The following is a 26,245-nucleotide window of genomic DNA, read 5'->3' on the forward strand; positions in this document are numbered from 1 at the left end:
TAACAGAGGGACAAACTCTTCGTTTCACAGTGAAGTGTTTATGTAAGTTTCCACTGAGGACCCTACGCTCCGTCCCAGGACAGACCTGATCCACAGCGTGCACACACCCATGCACACACACACCTGCACACACACAGCCATGCACACCTGCACACACAAGCATACACACAAGTGCACACACACCCATGCACACATCCGCGCACACACATACACAAGCACCCATGCACACACGCACATACCTGCACACACGCCTGTGCACACATGCACCCATGCACACACACCTGCACACCCCCCGTGCACGCACACACACACACCCGTGCATGCACTCTCACAAACACACTCGTGCGCACACACCTGTGCACACATGCACCCATGCACACACACCTGCACACACACACACACCCGTGCATGCACACACACAAACATACCCGCGCGCACACACCTGTGCACGCACACACGCACACCTGCACACACAAACCCCCCCCCCCACACACACACATCCATGCACAGCTGCAATGGTTTCTCCTTCCCCTGAACTTTGGGTTTCGCCTCTCTCGGGAGCCTTCTGTTGCTTTCCTGTTGCTGGTGGTCTTGCCTGTGTGGCCCCCCGAGGGCAGGTACATCAAAGGCCCTGTCAAGCATTCCTGAATGACTGAGACGGGGTGAATGAATTCTGGCCGGGTGAAGCATCGAGGCTGGAGAAATTGGGACCGGCCCAGGTTCGTGAGTCCTGGGCTGGGCCGAGGGCCAGCTCGTCCTGCCTCTGCTGCCTTGGCCCAGGGACAGCACACCAGTTACCCTGCCTTTCCAAGAACTCGCTCCCCTTTCTTGCTCTGAATCTGGCGGCTGGCGTTGGTGAGGACTGACCCAGTGGGTGCACCTGCTCGGGGCACCACGGTGGCAGGTCCCACAGAGGATCTGCGATGACCACCTGGGCGGCCCCGCCGTGCAGCGGGCTCCGCTGGCTCAAGGGCCAGGGGCGTCTTGGTAAGCTGGGGCTCTGCGGAAACCCTGGCCCTCCCATGGATCCCAGGGAGGCGGGGCTGCTGGTCGCCGCCTCCTGGTGCCCGCGGGCGCACGGACTCAAAGGGCTGGTGGTGGGCATCTCCTCTGGTCACTTCAGGGCTCCTAGGTGGTCCCAGAGGCCCTGGGCTCTGAGGCATTCTGGCGGTGGGTGCTCATGGACTTGTGCGAAGCAGAGCGTGGGGCCCCCCAGGTCGGGGCTGCCTCCTTCGCGGGCTGTGTAACAAGGTCTGTCCGCTCACCCCCTCGGCCAGCTGCAGTGAGCCTGCTGCTCCAGCCCTGAGGCTGCCTGGGGGCCCGGCAGACGGCACCCTGCCCTCAGGGAGGAGCACGTCAGGGAGGGCAGAGGCTGGGGCGTCGCCACGACCAGGGGGCACAGAGCCTTGTGAGCGGGGCTGTGGGAACCCTGACCTGTGCCAGGGGGAGAGGCCGACTGGCCTTTGCATGTTCTAGAACATTCTGTGCCAACTATGGCATTTGGCGGACAGTTGCTTAAAGGGGATTTTAAAAAGCTCTGTTGATTGAAAAATATTTCTATCAGTGAAAGAACTGGATACCCAGATCTCACGTGAACACGCCCCTCAGTCACTATTTGGCGGGGGGGTCTTCCCCGACCCAGCCTGGTTCGCAGTGTCGCGGGGTCGCGCTTTCAACCTCTCTGCCCTCCTCTGGACTGGCCGCCACCTGAACATAGCCCGTCTTCCTGGACTTCTGTCTTCTGAGCCAGCCAACTGGGCAGCCTTGGCAGCTGGCCAGCCGTGCTGGCTTCTGACCTTCCGAACTTCCCCGAACTGTGGGGTAGAGTTCTCAGCACTCCCGAGTGGCTTCAGGGTTGGGACACCTGTTTGCTCAGGAGAGGAGCCAGTGTGGCTGGCGGGGCCTTGCAGGTGGGCAGAGGGCTCGGGACCTGGCCCTGGGGGCTGCTGGAGGCCCTGCCCGGAGACCTCTGCCCCGGTAGCTCTGTGCCCTGGCCTGTCTCTCCGTGGGGGCCGGTGGGCGTCCGGAGTGCTGGGCTGGCCAGTCATGTCTTCATGCCAGCCGCAGGACCTGGCACACAGGGGGTCTCAGCAACTTTGCTGAGTGAGTGGGAGAATCTCCATGAGAAATTACTCCTTTCTGACCACTCTCCAAAATGGGCCATTAAAAAAAAAAATCGACTGCCACCAGAAACAAAAAGGAAAGACGATAAATTGGAAGGTTTTTTTTCACCGCAGGGATCCCTGTGCCCGTGTGTGTGCATGGGGACAGTGTCCCGACATGGTCAGTCATGGACACAGAGGGCCTGCCCCACAGCCACACATTCTCACTGTCCTGGAAACGGTCACCTGCCTGTGTCCTCCACTCCTGGGCACGGTGCATGCCTGGCCTGCCCTCTCTCCGGGGAACTCAGGTCCTGTTGGGAACCCTCCACACTACGCCCTCTGCCTGGCAGGAGGGCCGGCCCCAGCGGCACTGAATGTGCTTTGGCCACACTTGAGCTCTGTCCCCAAGGTCCCCCTGGGGAATTGCTTGGCCCGGGAATCAGTCTGGGCTGGGGTTAAGTGTTGCTCCTGACCCACCTGCCCGGCTGGGACACCAAACACCGGGGTACGAAAAGGACAGATGTGTAGCGTGGTTGCCACGGCGGGAGGTGGATTTGGGTTCCTTCCGGGGGGAGGCAGCTATAGAACTCCAAGGATCCCGGGCGTGGGTTCCACACACTGTGATGTGGAGGGTGGGCTCCCTGTGCCCACCAGGAAAGCCTGGCTTTGGGTTCTGCACAGGCTGCAGGGAGGCCGTAAGGACTGTTCGAGACCATTATGCAGACCGGCTCGGCGTGTTCGTGTTTAGCAAACAGCTTTGAGTTCTGAGCGTCTGCAAAGCTCGTTCTGCAGACTCCATTTGTACTCATTACTGTGTATTGGGAAAGTTATTTAAAACACTCAGACTTGGTGAGAGTTCCCATGGCATCGTCCCTGGACGTTCATTGGTCTTCATCTACTTCTTTAAGAGATCTCCTGGAGCCAATGTAAGTCCCAGCCTTGGCTATCATGCCCATCGAAGGACGGGAGCGAGCCCTTCCCTGGTGGAAATCCTCACCCCCGCCCACATTTGAACCACCTGGGCAACCCCCTGCGATTCTGTCAGGAGATCATTCACACCTCTTCTGATGGAAACAGTCACCAAATGACAAAACGACTGTTTCGTAACATAAGGGTTAAATCTTAATCTCTGAGGTTTGCAAAGCTACTACTCGCAGTCTCCTTAAAATTTAATATACCTCGTTAATGCTTCCTTGCAAACACTGAACGATTTTTATGATTATAATCATGTGTTACAGCACCTAGGACTGTTTCTAAGCAGCATACTAATCAGCTTAATGAGATATTACTGCACTTTTTGTTGACTAAAGCAAAATCCCTTTTATTGTTCTAAAGCCTGTCCATTACTTATTTTTTCCCAAAACATTATCTTGTTTTATTATGTATCAGTAAATATCATGCCTTTGGTTTTTTTGTTTTTTGTTTTGGCCAAAACATAAAATAACCTCTTCCCTCTCAGAGTGGCAAATGTCTTGGACACTTGAACCAGACGCAAAGTTCCAAGTGAGTGCACTTGGTGTGTTAGCCAAAGCCATTCTGCTACAAGGCCGACTCTGAACCAAACCAACAGGTGCGGGTGCCACCAGGTGGGGGGGGGGGCTTACCACACATGCCCCCCAATTTGGTATTAGGCGTGGAACGTGGTAAAACATTAATAATTTAAGTGTGAATGAGTAATTGCCGTCAGTAAATAGAAAGTACAAGGAAGACGATCTATCGCCAAAACAAATGGGAGGACCAAAGCCACATTGCATAATTGGCATTTAATAATTCATCGTTTTATTATTGTTTTCGACTGTAATTCCTTAGCGTGATCCTGGGTAGGTAAGGCCAGAAATGCAAATGCCCGGCCGGCGGAAGCGGCCGCTTCACCGTGCCTGGTTCGGGGCCCAGATCTGAACTCTCTCTCCGTTTTCAGGGATGGAAGAAGCCAGCCTGTGCCTTGGAGTGTCCTCTGCCGCGGCCGAAGCGGAGCCCCGCCTGAGCAGCCCCGTCCTCAACGGCCAGTATGCCATGAGCCAGAAGCTGCACCACATCACCTCGCAGCTCAGCCATGCCTTCCCCGAGCTGCACCCGCGGCCCGGCCCCGAGGACAAGCCCGCGGCGCCCCTCGACGACCCGGCGCACGGGCCCCTGAGCGGCCAGCCCCTGGGCAGCCAGATGGCGCTGCTGGCCAGCCAGCTGGGCCGGGACGTCGACACCAGCCTCAACGGGCGCGTGGACCTGCAGCAGTTCCTCAACGGGCAGAACCTGGGCATCATGTCGCAGATGAGCGACATCGAGGACGACGCGCGCAAGAACCGCAAGTACCCCTGCCCGCTGTGCGGCAAGCGCTTCCGCTTCAACAGCATCCTGTCCCTGCACATGCGCACGCACACGGGCGAGAAGCCCTTCAAGTGCCCCTACTGCGACCACCGGGCGGCGCAGAAGGGCAACCTCAAGATCCACCTGCGGACCCACAAGCTGGGCAACCTGGGCAAGGGGCGCGGGCGCGTGCGCGAGGAGAACCGCCTGCTGCACGAGCTGGAGGAGCGCGCCATCCTGCGCGACAAGCAGCTGCGCAGCAGCCTGCTGCCCCCGCGGCCGGACCTGAAGCCGCCGCCGCACGCGCATGCGCACGCGCACGCGCATGCGCCGCCCGCGCCGCCCGCCGCCAGCCACCTGGCGCCGCCCGCGCCGCCCGGAGGAGGCGCGCCCGACGCCGCGCGCCCGGCGCCCTCGCCGAAGCCCGCGGGCGCGCAGGACGAGGCGGCGGCGCCGGCCGCCGGCTTCCGCTGCACCTTCTGCAAGGGCAAGTTCAAGAAGCGCGAGGAGCTGGAGCGCCACATCCGCATCCTGCACAAGCCCTACAAGTGCACCCTGTGCGACTTCGCGGCCTCGCAGGAGGAGGAGCTCATCAGCCACGTGGAGAAGGCGCACATCACGGCCGAGTCGGCGCAGGGCCAGGGCCCGAGCGGCGGCGGCGAGCAGGCGGCCAGCGAGTTCCGCTGCGAGGTGTGCGGCCAGGTGTTCAGCCAGGCCTGGTTCCTCAAGGGCCACATGCGCAAGCACAAGGACTCGTTCGAGCACTGCTGCCAGGTGTGCGGCCGGCGCTTCAAGGAGCCCTGGTTCCTCAAGAACCACATGAAGGTGCACCTCAACAAGCTGGCGGCCAAGAGCAAGGCCCCCGGCGACCCCGACGGGCCCGCGCCGCTGGGCGCCATGGCGCAGGAGGCGCACGCCAACCTGTACTCCCGCTACCTGTCCTGCCTGCAGGGCGGCTTCGTGGCCCCAGACAAGGCCGGCCTGGGCGAGCCCGGCCAGCTCTACGGCAAGGGGGAGCTGCCCCTGAAGGAGAAGGAGGTCCTGGGGAAGCTGCTGTCGCCCCTCTCCGGCGTGGCCCACGGTGGCGTCCCCGAGGGTGACAAGCACTCCCTCCTGGGCTGCCTCAACTTGGTGCCGCCGCTGAAGTCCAGCTGCATCGAGCGGCTGCAGGCTGCGGCCAAGGCGGCCGAGATGGACCCGGCCAGCAGCTACCCAGCCTGGCAGCTCATGGCCAGGGGCATGGCGGTGGAGCACGGCTTCCTGTCTAAAGAGCACCCTCTGCCCCGCGGCCAGGAGGACCTGCTGGCGCACACGGGAGTCGTGTTCGATAAGGAGAAGCGCGAGTACGTGCTAGTGGGAGCAGATGGCTTGAAGCAGAAAATGCCTGCGGATCTGCTCTCCAGCGCCAAAGTGGGCAGTCAGAGAGACCTGCCGGCCAAGCTCGAGCCGGTGGACGGCAGTCGGGAGTTCCTGTCCCACGGGCTCAGCCAGGCGCTGGACTACAACCTGCAGGGCCCAGGGAGCGGCAAGGACAAGCCCACGGAGTGCCCCGACTGCGGCCGGGTGTTCCGCACCTACCACCAGGTGGTGGTGCACTCCCGCGTGCACAAGCGGGACCGCAGGGCGGAGGAGGACGGGCTGCACGCCGGCTTGGAGGAGCGGCGCGGCTCGGGCAGTGACCAGGAGTCCCAGTCCGTGAGCCGCTCGACCACGCCCGGCTCCTCCAACGTCACCGAGGAGAGTGGGGTCGGCGGTGGCCTGTCCCAGACCGGGAGCGCCCAGGAGGACAGCCCGCACCCCTCCTCGCCATCCTCCTCAGGTAGGTTGCCAGGGTGGACGGGGGAGGAGCGGCTGGCAAGGGCCCTGCCTGCCCAGGTACTGGCTTCTGCTCAGGCCTCGTGGGGGGAGGGCTTTTGCTGCACTTTGAGGTCTGAGGGCACGTGTCCGGTTGGCCCATGAGGACCTTTCTCCTCCCTGGACAGAAGGCTGTCATTCCCTCGGCTGGCTGCCCTTCCCTTGAGCACTGGCCCCCAGGGAAGTCGGTTGACCCTCCTCCCGTGTGGTAGGGTGGCAGGTGGGCACGCTTGCCCGTGGGGCAGACGTCTCCCTGTAACTGCCTGCCTGTGCCACGTCATGCCCAGCCCTGCTGGCCAGCCCTCCTCTCCAGAACCTAGGAGCTGCTTCCCTCTCCACCCGTGGATGTGAAGGTGTAAGTCCGGACCCTCGCAGTCTTTCCCGAGTCCGTTCTCATGGTCCTCTCCGCTGGGCGCCCCCAGTCTCCCTCCCCAGACCAAGCCTGCGCGGGTTCCCTTCCAAAATTACAGCGTGGCTCACCGGCCGGGCTCCTCTGCCGGTTGGGAAGGCGCCGAGGTCTGAGACACAGATGCGTGACTGCGTGTCTGAAAATGTGCTGTGTACCACAGGCGACACAGCTTTGGGGTCTAAAATAGCAAAGCAGAAAATCTGTCATCAAAATGTCTGTGAAGCGCTGAAGCTCCCTGGCCCCGTTGGAAAAAACAAAAAACAACAACAACAAAGAGCCCGCCAGCCTGAGACGGCTGGTACCCCGCGCAGCTTCCGAGCAGCAGGTGAGCTGCTGCCCCGTCCCGGCGTCCAGAGCCCCTTCCCCGTGGAGAGCGAGTTGAAAGTTCTGGCTCGAGCCCTTTCTAAAGAAAGCATCTCGCTAATGCCCTCGTCATTCCACAGCCTAACAACAGAGGAAGTCGTGCTATAACAAATACCCTGTTACTAATGGCAACATCGATTTCTGCAATCAGCCATTAAGTCTCGAAAGTGAAAGACGGTTTGAGGCACCTCCAGGCCCCGCACTGCCCACAGTGGCAGCGCCCCGCGGAGGCTGCTGTGACCAAAGTTTGTCTTCCCCTCCCCTCCCCCGCTCTGGGCTCCGATGCCTATCTCAGCTTTGGAGGCCGGTCGGCGCTCCGGTTATTAACTGGATGCCAGTCCTGCCCCGTTGTTGTGGTCATGCTTCAGCACACCCTTCTTCTAGGGCACGACTAGTATGAAAATAAAGTGAGAGCCTGCCGGCTTATTACAGACCAGTGAAGAATTGTTAAGACCCATAAATCTGAGCTGCACATTCCAGGGATTCCGATGGCACTTAATGCCGCTGCTTAAATATCCATGAGACACAGTGTCTGCTCCGGAGCCCTAGACTTGTGCGTGATTTATTTCCAGTGGGAACTCCGGGGGAGTCTGAGCGGGACTGCGAGGGCCTGGGTGGGCCGGGCCGTGCTGGGAGTGACCACGGCCGGGACGGAGGAGATGCAGGGCAGCGAGTTCAAGTCTCGCAGCCGCGGCAGGAACCCGGTGAAAATGGGCCTCTGGTGCGGAGGCAGCGCAGTGCCAGGTGTCCCCTGTCACTAGAGACAGTGTCTGACCTTTGAGGAAGAGGCCCCCCATCCTGGGGACTGTGGTCTCCCTGTTTTGGGGCTCGGGGATCTTTCGGAGGCAGAGCTCAGACCGGCTCTCCTGAATTCGCTGCGTGAACGCCGACAGATTTCCGCCCCTCCCCAGCCCTGCTGAGACACAGAGGGGTCCGCACACTATTCCAACACCAACTGTTCTGCGCGCCTCGTGACGTGTTCCCCGCGTTCTTCCCACCTTCTGGCCGAGTGATAGCCCCGTGCTATTCCTGTCTGCTGTTTCCGAGTCTCTGGAAAAAACCACTTTGCCTGAAAGAACCCACCGGGCTGGGGACGCGAAGGAGAGTCCGCCCCGAGCCGAGGTTACCTTCTTATTTGTTTTCCTCGTTGAAATAGGTCGTAGTTGTGAAGACTGATTGTTTATTGCTGGTGGATCTCTTTGTTTTCTTCTTATTCAGATGAGAGCCGTTCACAGTGTCTGGCTAAGTGGTGACGTGGACAGGCCCACCGGGCACACGGCCGAGCCTGGGCACGGCGGGGGCGCGCGGACTTGCCTGGGATCCGACCCTTCGCCGACTCTGCTCCCTCTTCCCTCTTCCCCCCAACAAGCATGACTTGTGCAAAACGCGATTACAATAAGCATTTAAATACAATCTTTGACACAATGGGTATTTTATTATTACCTGTGAGAGAGAAACCTGCAAGGTGAAGGGGAGAAAAAAAAACCCCTTTAAGCCCTTAAGTAAAGAAAGAAGCACTTATTAAGGCCTCTGTTAAGAAATGACGGCACACCACGGTTCCGCGCGCTTCTCACTGCATAACAATGTCGCAAAACTTAATTTCCATCACTTGATTCTTTTCTTGTTGAAAACTGGGTCAGTAGGGCCTGAGAAACTATTTTTTCAGATCTTAACCAGTGAATTCGTCTTTATAAATCGCTGCTCTTAACATGATAGTAGTTCTGAATCCATCATAAAAACCCTTTTTACAGAGAGCCTCTTAGAACAGATCTCCAGAAGAAAGCTCACAATGAGTGCCGAAGGCTCCCTTTGTTATCCGATGTAATTCTTTGCGAGCACTGGGAACCGAGTGGCTGTTTAAAAATGTCTTGCTCAGACCGAGACGAAGAGAGGGTCAAGTTTGCAATCAAACAGTTATTGCCGAGATGGGCGACTGTCACCGGCTAGGCTAACGTGGGGTGCAGCTGTTTGTTATGGGAGCAGAAAAGAACGCTTGAATCAGTGAACATGAGAGCCGATGCCAGTGAACCAGAAAATATGTTTGTTCTTGGACTCTCCAGACTGCCGAGGCCCGAGCGCCGGAGCCAGCACCTCTGACAACTGAGAGCTCGGATTTTCTCACCGAGAAGGGACAAGACCGGGCGCTCAGACCTCTTGCCCGGGTCTCCCCCCGTTTCTGTCGTCGTATGTGTGACGTCCCGATACTTTCACACCCCAGCCGATGTCCTTTCTGCCTCCGTGTCCAAGGCAAAGGGAAGTGACTTGGAGGCAGCAGCTTATCAATCCTGCTCTCCGTGACACCGGAAGGGCGGGTGGCAGTTTGATGTCCCCGGGCTGGCGGCTCTCTGCCAAGGCTCTGAGGCTTCTGTCTCAGCATCTTCCTCTAAAATCTCTGCTCAGCCCTGCTGGGATCTGAGCTTCCCTCCAAGTCAGGAGAGGACCCAACTTCCGTGTCCTTAGGTTTTGTTTTGGAGAACCACACTCGGAATAATTAAAACTTAATGTACTAAGAAACGATACCGCTCGTCATCTCCAGCAGGGCAGTTACCTTCGGCAGGGCCCGTACTTTTGGAGAGGGGCTAATTGAAGTGTTGATGGTGGGAAGGGGGTAATTGAATGCGTTGACCTTCTGTTCATTAAATAACGTCGGCTAAGTTCCGTGATCAATTTTAGCCAGGGAGAGACGGAGATGAGAGTGCCGTTGTTAACCCCTGCGGCTGCGGGTGGATGTTTGGAGGTGGACGGGCACTGTCTGAGCAGCTGGACTGGAGCCTGGAGGCTCTTCTGGGTTGGCCGAGCGGCGTCGCGGACATGCCGGCTGCCGTCCCGTGCAGCCCTTTGACCGCAGCCTCCAGGGCCGGCGTCCAGGCCCCTGCACGCCCGTCGGCTAGAGAGTGAGCCGATAGATAGATTTCCCATAGATTCCCCTTCTTTTCCACCTCTTTTTCTCCTGTGGCTCCTCCTCCCTGCCCACCGTCTATACCCCACACACAAATCCAGGCCCCCAAGAAGGGGGGGAGGGGATAAAATTTTTAAGTCTGAGGATTAAGATCTTTTTTTTTTTTTTTTTGCTTGTGCATTCCAATTGTTCTTAAAATATTTGGCAATGTCAATTAGTAACTGAGCAGAGTTAGCTGATGAACACAATTTTCCAGTAGACTGAGCGCCCTATTGTTGCCGAGCGAGCAGCAGATTTCTGAGGTCATTATCATGCGCTGGTTGCTTGGCCCAGCTGCTTCCTGAGGCAGAAGCCAAACTTTCTGCTGGGGCTTGGGGGTGGCGGCAGCAACAGGGGGCTGGGGCCGGCTGCGCCCACTCCGCCACGCTGGGCACGGAGGGCCGTCTCCAGGCCCTTCCCGGGCAGTGCACTCCCGACCGCTCCCTCCAGGTCTCTCTCTGCAGCACCTGCACCTCCGACCGGGATTAAAAGGACCAGGGGACGCCCCCGGGCATGGTGACAGCTCATCGTGATGCCGCGCTGAACTTTGGGAAACAATAATCCCATTTACAAATGTACTTAAAAATTGTTAACCCAATCTGAGGCCAGTAAGCGCCTGCCCATGGATAGGCTTATTCTTGATTTTTATTAAAAACAGAAAGGGGGGGGGGAATCACGTCATTTTTCAATGATAAAATGAGTCACTAGGACTTAGTAAATGGGGGATGACACGCGGGGAGGATTATTTCATTTTCCAGAGGGACCTTCTGAGGAGACAGTGGTCTGAAATGCTGCGTGGAGCCTGGGGGGTGGGGGAGCCCACCCGGGCTCCCTGTCCTGAGTGCTGCCCCCTCCCCCGACCCCGCCGGGGGCCAGTTCCGTAAGATGAAAAGCTACATGATTTTTAAGCTCAGCTGTCACAACCGAGTCCATGAGCCGCCCTTCCGTCCCCACCGACGTGGACATGTGTGGAGTGTTTGTGGACAGCTACGGAGGGGGGTTGGGCTGCTGTCCCAGGCTGGACCCAGGCCGAGACTGGCTGGCTGGCTCCTGGGGAGTGTCAGGTAGGGCCCAGTCGCGGGCCAGGTGACCCCTCTGGTCTGTGGGCGCTCTGCCCACTGGGGCACAGGGCTGTATCTGGGCTGAAGGTGCCCTCAGATGCCAGGTCACACCTTCCTGCAGTCCTGGGAGCCGGGGACCACCCAGCGGCTCTTTCGGAAACTTCCATTTGCTTGGGCACGTTGGTGACTTGTAGAAGTAATTGCTGGGGGCTCTGAGACTCACCCAGGGCTGCGCCCTCTCCGCCTGGCGCAGCTGCGAGCCCCCTCTGCCTCTCACGCTGCCGGAAGAGGCGTGGTCCAGGCTCTGGTCTCCACACCCAAGTCACCTTCCCTTAGCCCCAGGGCTCCACCCCGTCCGTCCCCGGGAGGCCCCGCACCCCTCCAGGTCCGCCCAGGAACCCCGAGCGGCCCGAAGCGCTCACGGTGGCCTCCTGGACCCGTGAGTGGGAGGAATAGAAACGCTCACTGAGATTTCGTGGACGGTAGCACGAGACACAGCTCCGCCGCGGACAGGCTACCGGGAGGATGAAGCCGTCCGTTTGCAGAGCAAGCAGGAGGCTTCAGCTGCGTCACCCCCAGTCACGGGCGGGGAGTTCCGGGCTCGGGTCCTGGCCACCCCCTCGGGTGAGGTTTGCGTTGCCTCTGCTGGATCGTGGGGCCCAGAGCAGGTGTTATGAGCCCCCAGGGCCACCTGTCACCACTTGCCGGCTGGGCCTTCAAGGCACTGGGGACATGTGCCCTGCGGTTACGTTGGAGGAGTGGGCAGCCTCTGTGTGGGGACCTCTTGGGGTCCTCCTGCTTCCCCAAATCCTGGCTCCCTTACTCCCTTGAACCCTCCCCTGGCATTATGCTTGCAGCCCTGCATGCCACCCAGAGCGGGGACGGCACGAAGTCTCCCTGCCTGCTGTGCCAGCCGTTCCCTGGGTCTGTCTTCTCTGTGAGGAGGTCTGGTAGGTGCTCTGATGGTTCAGGGGGCTGGGGACAGCAGGCTTCAACAACCCTCATTTTAATGACCCTCAAGGCTCCACTGGGGTCCAGAGGGAGGTGCTGGGGCCTCAGCGCCACGGAGACGGAGAGCGGAGGGGAAAGACCGTGTGGGTCGCACTGTGCGCTCTGAGCCGTGGGGTCAGACACTGAGCTGCGGTGGCTGGCGGTGCCGGGGGTGGGAGACACCTGCAGAGAGCCGGAGATTGGATTTGTGCAAACGTCCCGGATTTGTGATGATCGGGCTGGAACCTGTGCCATCTGCGACCCTTGGGCCTGTTTGCTGCCCTTCTGGGTTCCTCACCCCCCTCTGCCGCCCCCTCCTCTGTCGGCATGTGACAGGCGCGCTCCCGTGCCCGTGTGGAGCGGGCTGGCACGCCGAGGCAAGAGGAGGGGCTCAGCCAGGTTTGCACACAGAGAGGAAGGCGAGGGCTGCGGGGGGCTCTGAGCTCCTCGGGACGGAGCGTCACAGCAGCCGAGACGAGCTGTGGGTCCCCCTTGCCTTTTCCTGGCAGGACGGGGCGACAGCAACATTTACTTAAGCTGTGGAGTTGGCACCATTGACACCAGGCACCATCTGGAAAGCCCTCTTCAGAAAGCCATGGGCACTCGGAAGCGCTCAGGGGAGCGGGGCACAGGCGGAGCTCCGGGCCTCCCTGCGGGGCAGAACCTGAGTGTCCAGCCCCCGGCGGGTGCGGGGTGTCTCCCTGCCAGGCCTCTCAGCTGGGCCTGAGCCAGAGCCGGGGCAGCGCCCCTTTGTCAGGAGCACACCCCACTTCCCGGGGCTGTGTTTCCGCTTATTTATCTTGTATTGCATTTTGCTTGCTGTTTTTCCCCGAGTCCTGGTATGTTGTCAGCGGGAAGGTGCGGAGCCGGCCAGGTGGCCGTGGTTGGCCCCCGAGGCGGCCTGGCGCGACACGGCTTGTGAGTATAACATGAGAAGGACACGTGTGCCTCTCGGAGGTGCTGGGGACACACATGGAGGATGGGGTGGCGTGGCTGAGGCCACGGGGCTGAGTTAAGCACAGAGATTGCCACCATCCTTCCCCGGATCCATGTCTGCCGAGAGGCAGCAGATGCTCCGGGCCGCTAGCCGGCGGGCCCAGGCACAGAGGGCGCCATGTCCGGGTGGGTCCCCGTGCCCAGGTTCGTCCCTTAACCCACCCAGGCAGTGTGGCTTCTCAAGGGACCCGTCTCTGTGGCGGTGAGCCTTGAGGTGGTGTGCGGCACGTGACTGAGAGAAGCTGACTCCTCGGTGGGCTGCCCACTGTGCCCTGGGGGGCGGTCCCTCGTGGGGGTGCCCAGCTGTCCTGGCAGGAGCGGGGGCGGTGGGTGGGCTTGGTGTGTAAGGCGTGGTCATCTGCGTTTAGGGTGGGGGTGTTTCCAGCTCTCCCGGGCGGCAGGGCACACCTTTGGGAACCTTTGTAGGTTTCCCTCTGTACCGGGGTGTAGAACATTCCACGGAGGAACCCATGCTTGCCCTTGCTTAGGCAACTTGCCGGACTGGGTTTCGGGGACACGTAGTCCTTCCCTTTGGTTTGACCCCAGTCCAGAGCCATTTGCTGTATGGTGGAGGGTCCCCACCGGAGCCCCCTCCTTCATTCAGTGACGTCCGAAGCTCCTCACTCAGAGCTCGTGCGCAGCCGTGGGCGTCCGGGGTGGTCTTCGGGCACCTCGAGAGGCCTTTGGGAAGATTTCCAACGCGCGTATGTTTAGTTCAACATGAAATCTCCCTTGTTCCCTCGCAGACCACGGCAGACGCATCTTTCTCCTCTGCTGGGTATACGTGGTTTCATCTGTTGTAACAATAGGAGTTTTAATTTTTTAAAAGTACTTTGCCCTGGCAAATGGGAGTGAGCCCCCAGCCAGGCCTTGGTGTGACGTAATGACTCCCGTGGGGCAGCCACGTGAGGCGCCCCGGCGCGGCCCCGGCGCGGCCACGTCCCTGACCTTGACCCGTGACTCCTCCAAGAGCAAGCTCACTGACTTCTTTGTTGCTGTTGTTACTTAATGACATTGTAATGATTTTTCAAACTCTAAAGTGAGTATTGCTCATGTTGGACATTTAGAAAACACTGATGAATAAAAATAATTTCAACAAATTATATATATTGTTGGTATAAAAATTATATCTGTGCTTACCATGAGTCAGCAGTAACCTTCCCAGACCCCTTAGGCACCTGAGGATGTACTTAACCAAAAAGGATCATACTGCATGTACTTCTGGGTGACACGGTTTTTACTTAAATATATGTCATGTGTCATTTGTCATTGAATTTTCTGTGCAAGATCAGCATACTTTTTCTGTAAAGGGCTAGAAAATAAGTATTTGAGGGGTTTGCAGGTCATGTGGTCTCCATGGTAACTACTCAGCTCTGCTATCAATCAAAGGGAGTGATGTGTTCCAATAAAACTTTATTTACAAAAGCAGTTGATGGGCAGATTTGGCCCATGGGCTGTCTTGGCAGACTCCTGTCATAGAGTAACAACTATCTAGACTTTCTTCTAAGGCTTTGCACACATACTATGTTCTTAGAGCAAATACCAGGAAGACATCGGCCAGTGAAACAATGTAGCCGAAGGGAGCCGCCTGTCAGTGAGACCGTGTAGCTCTCCCCAGGGAGCACAGTAGACTGGCTTCGGTCGTCGGTGCCTGGGAGTCAGCCTCAGGAGCAGACCCAACGGGGTCCTCCCCGCAGAGGCCCCTCCTTCCAGAGCGGGCATGCCCACCACGGAAAGCCCCCAGGCCGTGCTGCGGGCCCCCTGAAGCAGGGCCGTTCCTCAGCACTGGCAGCTCGGTGACTTGGCTCACTCACAGGTCACTCATTTGTTCCTTCCTTCATTGATTCATCGACGTATTCATTCCAGGCAGATGCTTACTGAGTGGGTTCTGCATGCCGAGCACAAGGTCCTGGGGTGGCCAGGTGAATGGCGCGTGTAGCCGCCTCCAGAGACTCTGAGCCCGGGGCCCCGGCAAGTGTCCCCAGAGTGAGACCGATGTGGGAGGGCTCCCCAGGGCCTGAGGGAGCACCCACTTACCTTGCGCCCACATGTGTTCCCCAGGGACCTGAAAGGGTGAAGGAACCTGCTCAGCCACCCAAGTCAGTCCTTTGGCAGGTGACGCCTTCCCCTGTGGGAGCTGGCCGTCCGGTGACTTCAAGGGGCAGCTCATGCTGCGGCCCCCTGTCCCCTCCCTGCTCCGCACCTGTGCTGAGATCGACATCTTGCTGCTGAAGAGGCGCTGGGGAGTCCAGCGGGTGCCCCTCCGGCAGCGTGGGGGTCCCGGGGATCAAGCTCGTGGCATGTGTGGCCGGCCAGCCACACCCCAGTGCACCAGCCCTGGGCAGAGGCAGGATGGAGCCACACAGGGCATGCAGGGCGGGCTCCAGTCCCCACCTTCTAACACCTTTACACTGGGGCTGGGTTTTGGGGGGACACAAGCGTCAGCCTGTAACACCTCCTCCCTGGTGCCCCCCAAAGGGGTGCTGATCAAGCCAGTTCTGCATGGAAACAAATGGGAGAGAAAGGGACAGTCTTGTACCACCAGCCCACTGCATGCCCACTGGGAGCCCTTCTCCTCGGGTCCGCCCCCCAAGGGGTGGCTGGCAGCATTTTGTTTCTTTATTGATTTTAGAGAGAGAGACACTGATGAGAGAGAGACATGGATCGGCCGCCTCCTGCACGCCCCCACTGGGGATCGGGCCCACCTCCGGGGCATGTGCCCCGACTGGGAATCCAGCCGGTGACATCGCCGTGCAGGGTCGACGCTCAGCATCCGGTGGCTTTTCATTCCCGCAGCCTTGTCCCCCCGGTGAGGACAGGGGCCTCGGGGCGGCCGAGGACACCAGAGGCAGACAGCGGCTGCGGAGCACGCTCTGCTTTCCTGGCTGCTCCCCGCCCCCCGTTCCCTGCGAGAAACAGAACCCTCAGCTGGCGGGGAGAGAGCCCGGACGCAGCAGCACCCAGCGGCCCCGGGGGAGACGAGTTCTATGAGCACAGGTCACTTTTAAAGCACGGAGTCACCTCAGCTGCCCACAGACCTCGCCCGGGCAGGCCCTGGGCGCAGGATCTGAGGGGCGGCTTCCTGCCCGCCGCCCCTCCTCCGCCCTTCCCTGCCCCTGGCCCTTTGCACAGTCCTCTCAGCTGCACCTTTCCGGGGGGAGGGTGCAGTAAACATTTTATTGTAGGGTTTCTGGGAAAGTTGCAGGGATAACGCCCAGAGTTCCCGTGAACTCAGCGCCGGCGTCCCTGTCAACGTGCCAGGGAACATCGGGCCCAGGTTCGAGCCCGTGTCCACACGGCATTGATACGGCGTCACTGACTGCAGCCCACACTTCCCGCCGATTTCCTGGGTCAGTACCTGTGTCCTCACCTGCTCCAGGATCCCACCAAGACGCTGCAGTACATTTAGCTTTTTATAAAGTTGATACAATTTTAGGACAGTTTTGAGGTCACAGCAACATGGAGCGGAACGCACAGAGTCCCCTCATGGTCCCGTCCACGCTGACCTCCTGCGGACCCCGTCCCGTCCCCTTTGCTGCTCTTGGCTGTGGCCGTTTCTCAGACTTCTCTGGTTTCGGGTGACTGACAGTTTTGAGGGTGATGAGTCAGGTGTTTCCAGATGGTCCTTCAGCTCGGGTGTGTCTGAGGTTTCCCTCGGGGTCAGCCTGGGGTCACGGGTGATTGGGAGGAAGGCTGCAGAGGCATCATGCTCATCACCTGTGAAGGGCACATGCCGGCAACCTGGGGCCCCCGACTGAGGTCCTGTCTGTTGGGCACGGGATGTGACCTGGCCCTGGCTGGCTGAGGCCCTGTCTGTCGGGCACGGGATGTGACCTGGCCCTGGCTGAGTGAGGCCCTGTCTGGCGGGCACGGGATGTGACTTAGGCCCCGGCTGAGTGAGGCCCTGTCTGGCGGGCACGGGATGTGACTTAGGCCCCGGCTGAGTGAGGCCCTGTCTGGCGGGCACGGGATGTGACTTAGGCCCCGGCTGAGTGAGGCCCTGTCTGGCGGGCACGGGATGTGACCTGGGCCACGGCTGGCTGAGGCCCTGTCTGGCGGGCACGGGATGTGACCTGGGCCACGGCTGGCTGAGGTCCTGTCTGGCGGGCACGGGATGTGACCTGGCCCTGGCTGGCTGAGGTCTGTCTGGCGGGCACGGGATGTGACCTGGGCCCTGGCTGGCTGAGGTCCTGTCTGGCGGGCACGGGATGTGACCTGGGCCCTGGCTGGCTGAGGTCCTGTCTGGCGGGCACGGGATGTGACTTAGGCCCCGGCTGAGTGAGGCCCTGTCTGGCGGGCACGGGATGTGACCTGGGCCACGGCTGGCTGAGGTCCTGTCTGGCGGGCACGGGATGTGACCTGGGCCCTGGCTGGCTGAGGTCCTGTCTGATGGGCACGGGGTGTGACCTGGGCCATGGCTGAGTGAGGTCTGTCTGGCGGGCACGGGATGTGACCTGGGCCCTGGCTGGCTGAGGTCCTGTCTGGCGGGCACGGGATGTGACCTGGGCCATGGCTGAGTGAGGTCTGTCTGGCGGGCACGGGATGTGACCTGGGCCCTGGCTGAGGTCCTATCTGGCGGGCACGGGATGTGACCTGGGCCCTGGCTGAGGTCCTGTCTGGCGGGCACAGGATGTGACCTCCCCTGGCTGAGGTCCTGTCTGGCGGGCACGGGATGTGACCTGGGTCCTGGCGGAGGTCCTGTCTGGCGGGCATGGGATGTGACCTGGGTCCTGGCTGAGGTCCTGTCTGGCGGGCACGGGATGTGACCTGGGCCCTGGCTGAGGTCTGTCTGGCGGGCACGGGGACACCACATCTCTTTTATATCAGGTTAGTGGGCAGGACCAGCCATGTCATCTGCAGGGCTCAGCCTATGGAAAGGGCTCCATGGATCAAAGTCATTAAGGGTTTCAAGGTGCAATCACAGAACAGTAAACCAGCCACGGTCCTTCTGAGTGTGAGCCCGGCGGCCGCACTGGTGGAGGTCCGTGGAGCTGGCCCTGTCTGGAGGACTGCTGCCAGGTCTCCCAGCCCCGCTCAGCCCCTGTGCACTGTCGAGGACACTGGCCTGGAGGACCGAGGTACCCAGAGCGCTGGTCACATCCGCATGGGCGCAGCCTGTCCGCGCGTCTCAGGTGTCTGAGCACCTGCTGAGGCACCAGCCAGAGGACACCAGAAAGCTGACTGAGCCCCGGCAGAGAGAGCATCAGGGATGAGGGAGGCAGAGAAGCCCCGAGACTGTGCCAACTTTATCTGGGGTGTGGGTTCTCCTTGTTCTCAGTGCCCAGAGAACACCTTCTCCCTGGAAGACCTTGGAATATCTCGTTCAGAAAATGTGAACTGAGCCTGTGCAGGCTGGGGAGGTTGGCTGGGACCCCTGGCTCGCTGGAGACGGCGCCTCCCTGCCTGGCCTCAGGCGCGTTCCTGGGGCCGCTCGGCCCCCAGCAGCCTGGGGGGAGGGTGGGCATGCAGCTGCCCGCCTTCTCCTGGCCAGTGCTCCCCAGCTGTTCGGAGGGGGCGTGAGTACCCCATCAGCCATATGGCGCCGGGTTTTATTTGCGGTGCTCAGTTAAAATGCACATCGTTGGTCAGCACCTCGCATGTGCATTTTGACACTGAATCCAGGGGTCCCTGCCGGAGACCCCGGTGCAGGTTGGGTCTGCGTAATTACCCTGCGCTGCGGGCTGGTCACGTCGCCGTCCCTAACGACGCCGCTATCTCGTCGCGACGGCTGCCCGGGGACACGGCTGCATGGCTCCCGTAGCCGGAGAGAGATCGTGTAAACACGGTGTATGATCTCCAAAGTGAGTAATGAAGTTGAGTACTTGTTGCAGAAATTAATAAGCGGCTGGTTTGCCTGTGATGGAGGAGTCTCCCGTGTGAAAACCGAGTCGCCCGGTGCTGTGATGGATAAACGCACCTCCAGGCACAGGCGGCCGGGGAAACCCATCCTTTTTCCTCCGATAGCATCAGAGGGACAGTTCTGGTCCACGCCCTGGGCTCTGTGCGTCGCGCACATGAAGTCATCACAGATCTATCATCTCCTCCGCTCTGCCTGCCAGAGCCTCGGCCCCCCCGAGGGGCATCCCGCGGCAGGGCGGGCGCTCGGCAGTTTCTGGAATAGCTCAGGCTGTCCCATGCCGTCCCCCAGCCTTGGGAGGCCCTGTCCCTTCACTCATATCTATCGAGCACCCACAGCAGGTCCCCAAGTTATCGTCCCCCTAGTAAGTCAGTTTGAGCCTTGGTTCAAGCACTCCCCAGGAGGCTTCCTGTCCACCCGTGTCTCCGCTGCTCTCCCTGGACAGCTAACCGGCCGCCCTGGTGCCCACCCTTTCCCGACAGTGCCTCTGCGTGGCACCCTCTGCCCCCTGGAGTCAGACGGACTGGGGTCCGAATCTCATTCCACCAGGTGCCACCTGGAGGGAGATACCTCTGAACCCCAAATGTCCACGTGCGCAGGGGTAGGTGCTGGTCTCCAGTCTGTAAGGTGGTCAGGACGAGGTGATGTTCCTGGCTCATTGTAGATGCTCATTAAATGAACAGGCGTGCGCGGTCGGGTCGTGGGCCTCTGCCCAGCCACGCAATTCTGAGACAGCACAAGGTGGGACGGCGTGGCGGGTGGGACGGCGGGGACGAAGATGAAGCCGGCAGGAAGTGTCAGGGGACAGCGACCCATGGGACTGTGCACCTGTGATGAGGGGGCTTTGCAGATAGTGACTCCGAGCAGTGGGGCTCCCTGCTGTCCCAGTGCCTGGCCCCTCATGTCCTCCCTCCCCGATGGCCCCTCCAGCGGACACCTGCGGAGCCTCAGAGTCGGAGGCTTGGCCGGGGCCTGGGTGCCTCCCACCCTCCTCCGCACTCCGTTGGGGGCCCGAGCGCTGCCCCTCCGCCGGCGGTCACGTGAGGCCCCTGGGTGGTGCATTAAAGCAGTTTGGGTTCTCGTCCTGCTCGCATTGATTACTATTAATTAAGGTTGATATTTACAATCAGAGGCAGTACAGGAGCGGATCATTTGTTATTAATCACTACTCCAGATCCGTCATTAGTCATCATTACCCAACACCCGATGGGGCAGGGGCTGGCTTTTCGAACCAGGGAGCAAAGAGAGCCGAGTGCCCACATCACACAGAACCGGGTCCTGTCCCTGCCCCGCCCTCCCTGCTCTGGCTCTGCCCCAGCCATGTGCCCTCCCGTCCTCCCTCCCTCCGCTGCCCCTCCCTTCTACTAAATCCAGGTAAAATCGGTGCATAACGTCATGTTGCTTCCCGGTGTGCAACATCCAACTTTGATCTCTGTACAGTGGTCACCGCAGTCAGTGTGGCCACTGCCTGTCACCCACGCCGCACACCCCCACCCCCTTCCCCCTGACGACCTCCCGTCTCTCCTTTGTATCTAAGACTTTCGTTGTGTTTGTTCGTTTGTTCTGTTCTTTGGACCCGACACGTGAATAAAATCAAACAGCATGTGTCTTTTTCCGTCTGACGGACTTCACTCATCATCACCCCTGCAGGGCTGCCCATGGGTCGCGAGCAGGAGGATTCCGTTCCTGTTCAGGGCCAAGCAATATTCCGCTGCAGCGGCCCCTTCCGGTTCTCCCTCCCCGCCGGGTAGCCCGGAGACCCTCCTGCTCGCTCTTTTCCCACCGTCAGCGTCAGGGTCGTCCCGTCCTCCTCGCCTGCGGGGCAGCGGGACGTGGAATGGATAGGCCTGGCCGTGCTTTACGTTCTGGCCACTCCCGGCTAGTGGACATTTCAGACACCCTGCCCTCTTCTCCCTGGGCGCCCTCCAGCCGTGTGCGAGAGTCGGGGTCCCAGCCCTCCTTACGTTTCCCCAGACTCTGCCCCACCCCGCCCAGCATGGTGGCCCCTCTGCCTCTCGTCGTGCTCCCTCCCTTCCAGTCCTGCCCAGCTGGGCCGAGCCCACTGCTCTAGACAGTTCCCACAGTCAGCTCCCTCTTCTGACGTGTCCCTAGAAGCTCGCCACTGTAGAGTGAGGTTCGTTGGTGATTTCATTCTGGATTTCGAGTTTATGCGACAAGGATAGTCTTCGGCTCGTTATAGATGCCCAGTGAGGGTGGGACAGCTTATGGGCGTCCCTGTGTCCCGACTCCTGCGGCCGAGCGTGGGGTGGGGGTGGGGGTGGGGGGGCTGGGCGGCTCCTGCCTCTTCCCTGGGAGGTGACTCTCTCTCCTTCCCCACCCCCACCCCCCTCATTCTTTCTTTCTCCCGCCTGCCTTCCCGTCGTCTCTCGTTCTCCTCAGCAAAGACTCCGAAACTCACTGTAATGCCTCTTAATTTTTCCGGGACTCAGGAAAGACGGGGGTCTCTCTTCTTTGTTATAAGGATTAATTACTTTGTCTGTGAGGTGCCCTGAGGTTCGCAGAGTGGAAAATCAAACTGTTGTTGGTTTTGTTTGTTGTTCCGAACCGATGTCACGTTCTCGAGTGTTTTTTTCTCAATTCGGTCTACCTCATTAGCGAAATCAAATTCCCGAGGAAGATGTTATAAACCTGCCACCCGGCGGCCCCCTGGCCATCCCGTAGCGGGAAGACCTGGCTGGGAGAGGCTGGGCTGCTTGGGGCACGGCTCGGGGGCGCGGCTCGGAGCCCCGGGAAGCTGGCTCTCCTGCTGTGGGGCCGCGTCAGGCTTGCTCGTCAGGAGAGGGCCGGGGTTCGCCTTCTCCACACTCACGTGTCTGATGTTGGCCTGCTTGGCCCTGGCACCCCGAAAACATGTCCTTGATTCGGAAACAGGGCAAAGAACCCCGTGACTCACCAAGAGGAAACCAAACTAGTACGTGTAAGGGGCACAGACCACCTGTTCTCGTATATCCAGATTGCAAACTTAGAGAATCAGCGGCCGGTGTCGGCCTGTTGGATGGCGGATATCACAAGGGGGACCCCCTGGCTGCGGAGGGTGACGGGCTGGGACCTTCCTCCATGCTAGTGGCATTCGGAGCAGCTGGGACCCAGCAGGGGGCCACCCCGCCGTACCTGCTAGGAGTCTTAACACCTTAAACTCAGGGGCCTCGGCATTCTGCTTCTGAGAACCTATTTTAAGGACTCCACCCAGAGTGTGAAAAAAGCTAAAAGCATGAAAATGTTCATGAGAGTATCATTCAAGATGTCAGAAGTTAAAACAGGAAGGAATTGAGCTCAGTGTCTGTCATGGGGGTTGTGCCGTCGGTTACAGTGATGGTTTTGGGGACAAAAGGACCAAAGAAGGAAGCACCAGGGAGCGGGGACCGTGCTCATGGCCGTGTGCAAAGTTGTGCCCGGGAAACAGAAATTCGAGGTCACAGTGGGAGGGGCCGTAGGCAGGGAGTGTGGCCCCTTCGGGGTTCCCTCTCTTACATTCGATTTGATGGAATTCCTTCCAAATGATAGAAAGGAACTGGAAAAGCCGCCCCGCCCCCACGCAGGCGTGTCTCAGGAAGTTCAGACATGCCGCTTGTTTTCCGAAAACGCTGCGCGAGGAACCAGGAGACAGGATGCTAAGCAGAGGATCCTGTTCCCTGGCATCCCTCGGAAAAGGACAATTTTCCCCGCTCCCTGAAACAAATCTTGACTAACTTTGATAGTTCAGCAATTAGGACTTTGGCACACAATCTTTCTTCTTCAACTCGTATAATTAGTGGTCTCCAATTATATGAATCAATTTCAATTTCTATAAATCAGATGATTGGGAGAGAAGGCTGTTCAATTTCCTTTTCCACGGGATGGCTTCAGCAGCCATAAAACTCTCGGCTTCAAATACCAGGGTGCAGCTCGCTGCGGAAATATCACCCGTGCGTCCAGGGTTTCCGCCAGAGCCACGCCCGCGCCGTGGCCATTTCTGGTGGCCTCTGTGATCTGTCTGCCGAGTCCTGCTCAGTTCTTCTCCCCGGGATCTGCCATTGGCTTCCAGGCCCCTCCCCAGTGACTGACGAGCATGGACATCTGGCAGGCACCCCCAGCTTGGACCCAGGCAGCTCTGGACTGTGTGGAGTGTACACTCGGTGCCTTTTCCTTTGTATCCGGGCGTGACGACGTCCGCGGCCCTGGAAGGGGTCTGCCCTTGGCTGGACGCCCCAGCCCAGCGTCCGGAAGGGACTCCCTCCTGCCGCTCCGTGGGCTCTCCTGACCCTCCCCTGGGATGGGGACCTGTGTTCTCTTTCTCCCTGAGTCCTTTCACGATGAGGTGTGATCTCTGTCATCCCACAGGAGTCCGCCTCCTTATTAATTTTAAAAATTCACAAAAAGGAAATCATTTGGCTATTTTTCTCCTTTAAATCTGAGCGTCTCTGCAGGCGCCCCAGTGCGGTCCACGCGGACTCTGGCACGTGGCGTCGCCCCGCCCGATCCCCGGCGCAGGAAGGGGGTGCAGGCTGGGGAGAGCGGCGGCTTAGGTGCGCGGCCCCGCCCCTTGGAGGAGGCGAGTGGCCAGCACCGGTGTCTGATGCCCACGTGCTTTTAGCAAGATGTCTCCTCCTGGTTGGGGAAGGGCTTCTGGCTTTACCGTTCTCTCGGACTCGTCTCAGGTAGAGTTACCGCCGTCTCCATGTTATACGCTACTTCCAGTTCCCAGGGCATCACTACGTGCCGGGGCTGCTCACTGCGGGATTCGGACGCGTGGATCGTGGGGAACCCGGACCCTGCAGGCTGGCCTGCCTCCGTGGGGACCCTGGAGGAGGAGCTCAAACCCTCAGCCACCGTCCGCTCGGGACCCAGGGCTGCGGCGACGTGTGACAGCCGACTGTCTCCCAAACCTCACACGGGACAAGGCCGGTCGCTCAGGGGTGCTCCATTACAGAGGGGGCTTGCAGCAACGCACAGGACCAGGGAGGTGTCGGCCGGCCCTTGGGCTGGGCTGTGTCGCCGGCAACAGGCGCGTATTAGACAATAACTCCGAAATGTCCTTGTGAGCCCGGCGGTGTGCCTCTGTGGCTGGGCGTCGACCCTGCACCAAGAGGTCGCTGGTTCGATTCCCACTCAGGGCACAGGCCCAGGTCGTGGGCCCGATCCCCAGTGGGGGGCGTGCAGGAGGCGGCCAGTCCATGTTCTCTCTCTTCGAGGTTTCTGTCTCTCCCTCTCCCTTCCTCTCTCTCTAAAATCAATAAAAAATAAATTAAAAAATGTTCTCATGATATTCTACTAGTGAGAAAATGGCCTATGGAACTGTACACAACCCTTGTTTAGTTCATAATTGAATATGCGTTAACCCTACTTACATAGGATTAGAAAGAAGAATATACAAGTATTATTCATATCCCTAGTCAGGTGGTGGAATCAGAAATGATTTTTGTTTTTTTCTGTTGTTGTTTATTTGTTTAATCCTCACCCGAGGACATTTTATTTTATTTTTTTGCATTTATCTTCAAATAGGGTGGGAGGGAGAGAGAGAGAGAGAGAGAGAAACATTGATGTGAGAGAGACACATCGAGTGGCTGCCACACACACGACCCAACCAGGGCCGGGGACAAACTGCAACTGAGGTACGTGCCCTTAGGGGGAACCGAACCCGGGACTCTCTGGTCCGCGGGCCGACGCTCTAACCGCTGAGCCAGACCGGCCAGGGCCGGACGCTTTCACACGTATGACGTGACAGGTCTCCGCAGAGACGCGGCGTGAAATCGGAATCGCTGAGCGACGCTCGTCCCTGTGTCTCGAGCTCTTGCAGGTGCCGTCTGGGGACGGGCCGGGCTCCAGGCCCAGCACGTGCGCGAGGCCCTCGCGGGGCCGGGCGTGGTAACCGGGCCAGAAGGCCTGCAGGGCCCGTCCTGGGGCTGTGCGCACGGAGCGGCCGGGAGCGCCCTGGCTGCTGGACCGCGGGCCGCGGCTCGTTCCCCCAGGGGCCAGCGTCTCGGGCCAGCGCAGGGGTTTGCCGCTGAGCCAGAGTCTGCCCGTCCCTCCTCTCGGACGTGCCCTGAGCGGTTTGGGACCCCTCCTGGGCCTCGCGAAGGGTCCTCTCAGGCAGGTTTTCCGAAATCAGGGCGAAGAGTCACAGGTATTAGACTCAGCGCTTTGCTGTTTGAGACCCTGTGTCTCTGGGCCCCTTGCCTTGAGCCATTTCCCAGGTGAAGAAGGGGGCGGGACCCTGCTGAACCCACGGGGAGCGGAACCCAGAGCCCTGGTTTCCGGGCTGCTCTTGCAGAGGGGTCGCAGCTTGGAGCAGGGACCGGGGGACACGGCGGGCCGGCAACGGGCGTTGCCCCTCCACCCACGTGGGCTTCCTGTAAGCAGGACCGCGGCGCGATTGTTCCCCGAAGGCCGCTCGCGCCCCCCAGAGATGTCCCGAGGCCCCCAGCGGACGGTGTCGTCCGCTCTGGTCCAGTCCTGGGAAATGTCAAATACCCAGGACGGCCCACGGAAGACTTGTTATTTCGGTAGAAGAAGAGAGGGCTTTTAAATTTTAAAGTGAAAAATTTGGATTTGGAAGAGGGAGGGAAAAGGTCGGCGATAATGAAGACTTTGTCTGCGGGGGCCCGGCCCGTGACTCATGGCCAGCTGCCTGCGGGGCAGAGCCGAGACGGGGTGTCAGCGTGGGACCGTGGGTGGGGTGCAGGGGCTGGACAGGGAAATGTATCAGGAGGGTGTTTAGCTGCGTCTTAAGCGTCTGCCGGGGCGCTCTGGGGACCCTGTGTCACGGCTCCTGGTGACGCCGCCCAGCTTCCTGAGGACGAGTGGTCAGTGCGTCTCGGCTCCAGGGCAGGCTGGGTAGTCACCCTCCACGGGCATCTCCCTCCCCGTAAACTCTTTAAAATGTTACTGAAGAGAAGCGACTTTGGAAAGAAGAGCTCTCTGGGGGTATTGTTCCTTCACCGGCCCAGGCGCGCCCCGTAAGCCGGGGGCCATCCATCTCCAGTGCCGCCCACGTTTCCGGGCGACGGCTGTGCGTCCACGTTCACCTCCTGGGCGTGAGCCTCCGCAGCCGCCGCTACTGTGGGGCACCCGGCGTCCCCCCCGAGATCAGGTCGATACCTGTCCCTGCTAATACAATGCCGATCCGCTGCTAAAAATAGATTTCTTTTGTTGTGATCCTTCCAGAGCAGGGGGGCACCTGGGTTGGCGCTTCGTCTGCGCCTCCTTCCCCGCCTTCCAGCGGCCGTCTTCCCCCTCAAATGGATTTTTCACTGAAGGGCAGGGAGGGCGGAAACTGAGTCATGCTGAGGCCCACATTCTGAGGAATGTTCTTTTGAAATAACGGGCTGGAAACCACAGGGTCCGCGCCGGGGGTCCCCCCAACCACTC

The 26,245-nt window shown here is 59.8% G+C and overlaps 1 protein-coding gene across 1 annotated transcript in view; it reads left to right on the plus strand.

The window, feature by feature from the left end:
- ZNF536 (zinc finger protein 536) overlaps window positions 1-26,245 on the plus strand; it is a 145,889-nt gene that overhangs the window by 70,291 nt on the left and 49,353 nt on the right. Inside the window, exon 2 of the mRNA XM_036275475.1 lies at window positions 4,024-6,228. Within this exon, the coding sequence (XP_036131368.1) occupies window positions 4,026-6,228 (2,203 nt within the window). The 5' untranslated portion in view covers window positions 4,024-4,025. The remainder of the gene's footprint in view (window positions 1-4,023; window positions 6,229-26,245) is intronic.

This window comes from Molossus molossus, unplaced genomic scaffold (genome assembly GCF_014108415.1).
Source record: "Molossus molossus isolate mMolMol1 unplaced genomic scaffold, mMolMol1.p scaffold_m16_p_21, whole genome shotgun sequence".
Lineage (NCBI taxonomy): Eukaryota > Metazoa > Chordata > Mammalia > Chiroptera > Molossidae > Molossus > Molossus molossus.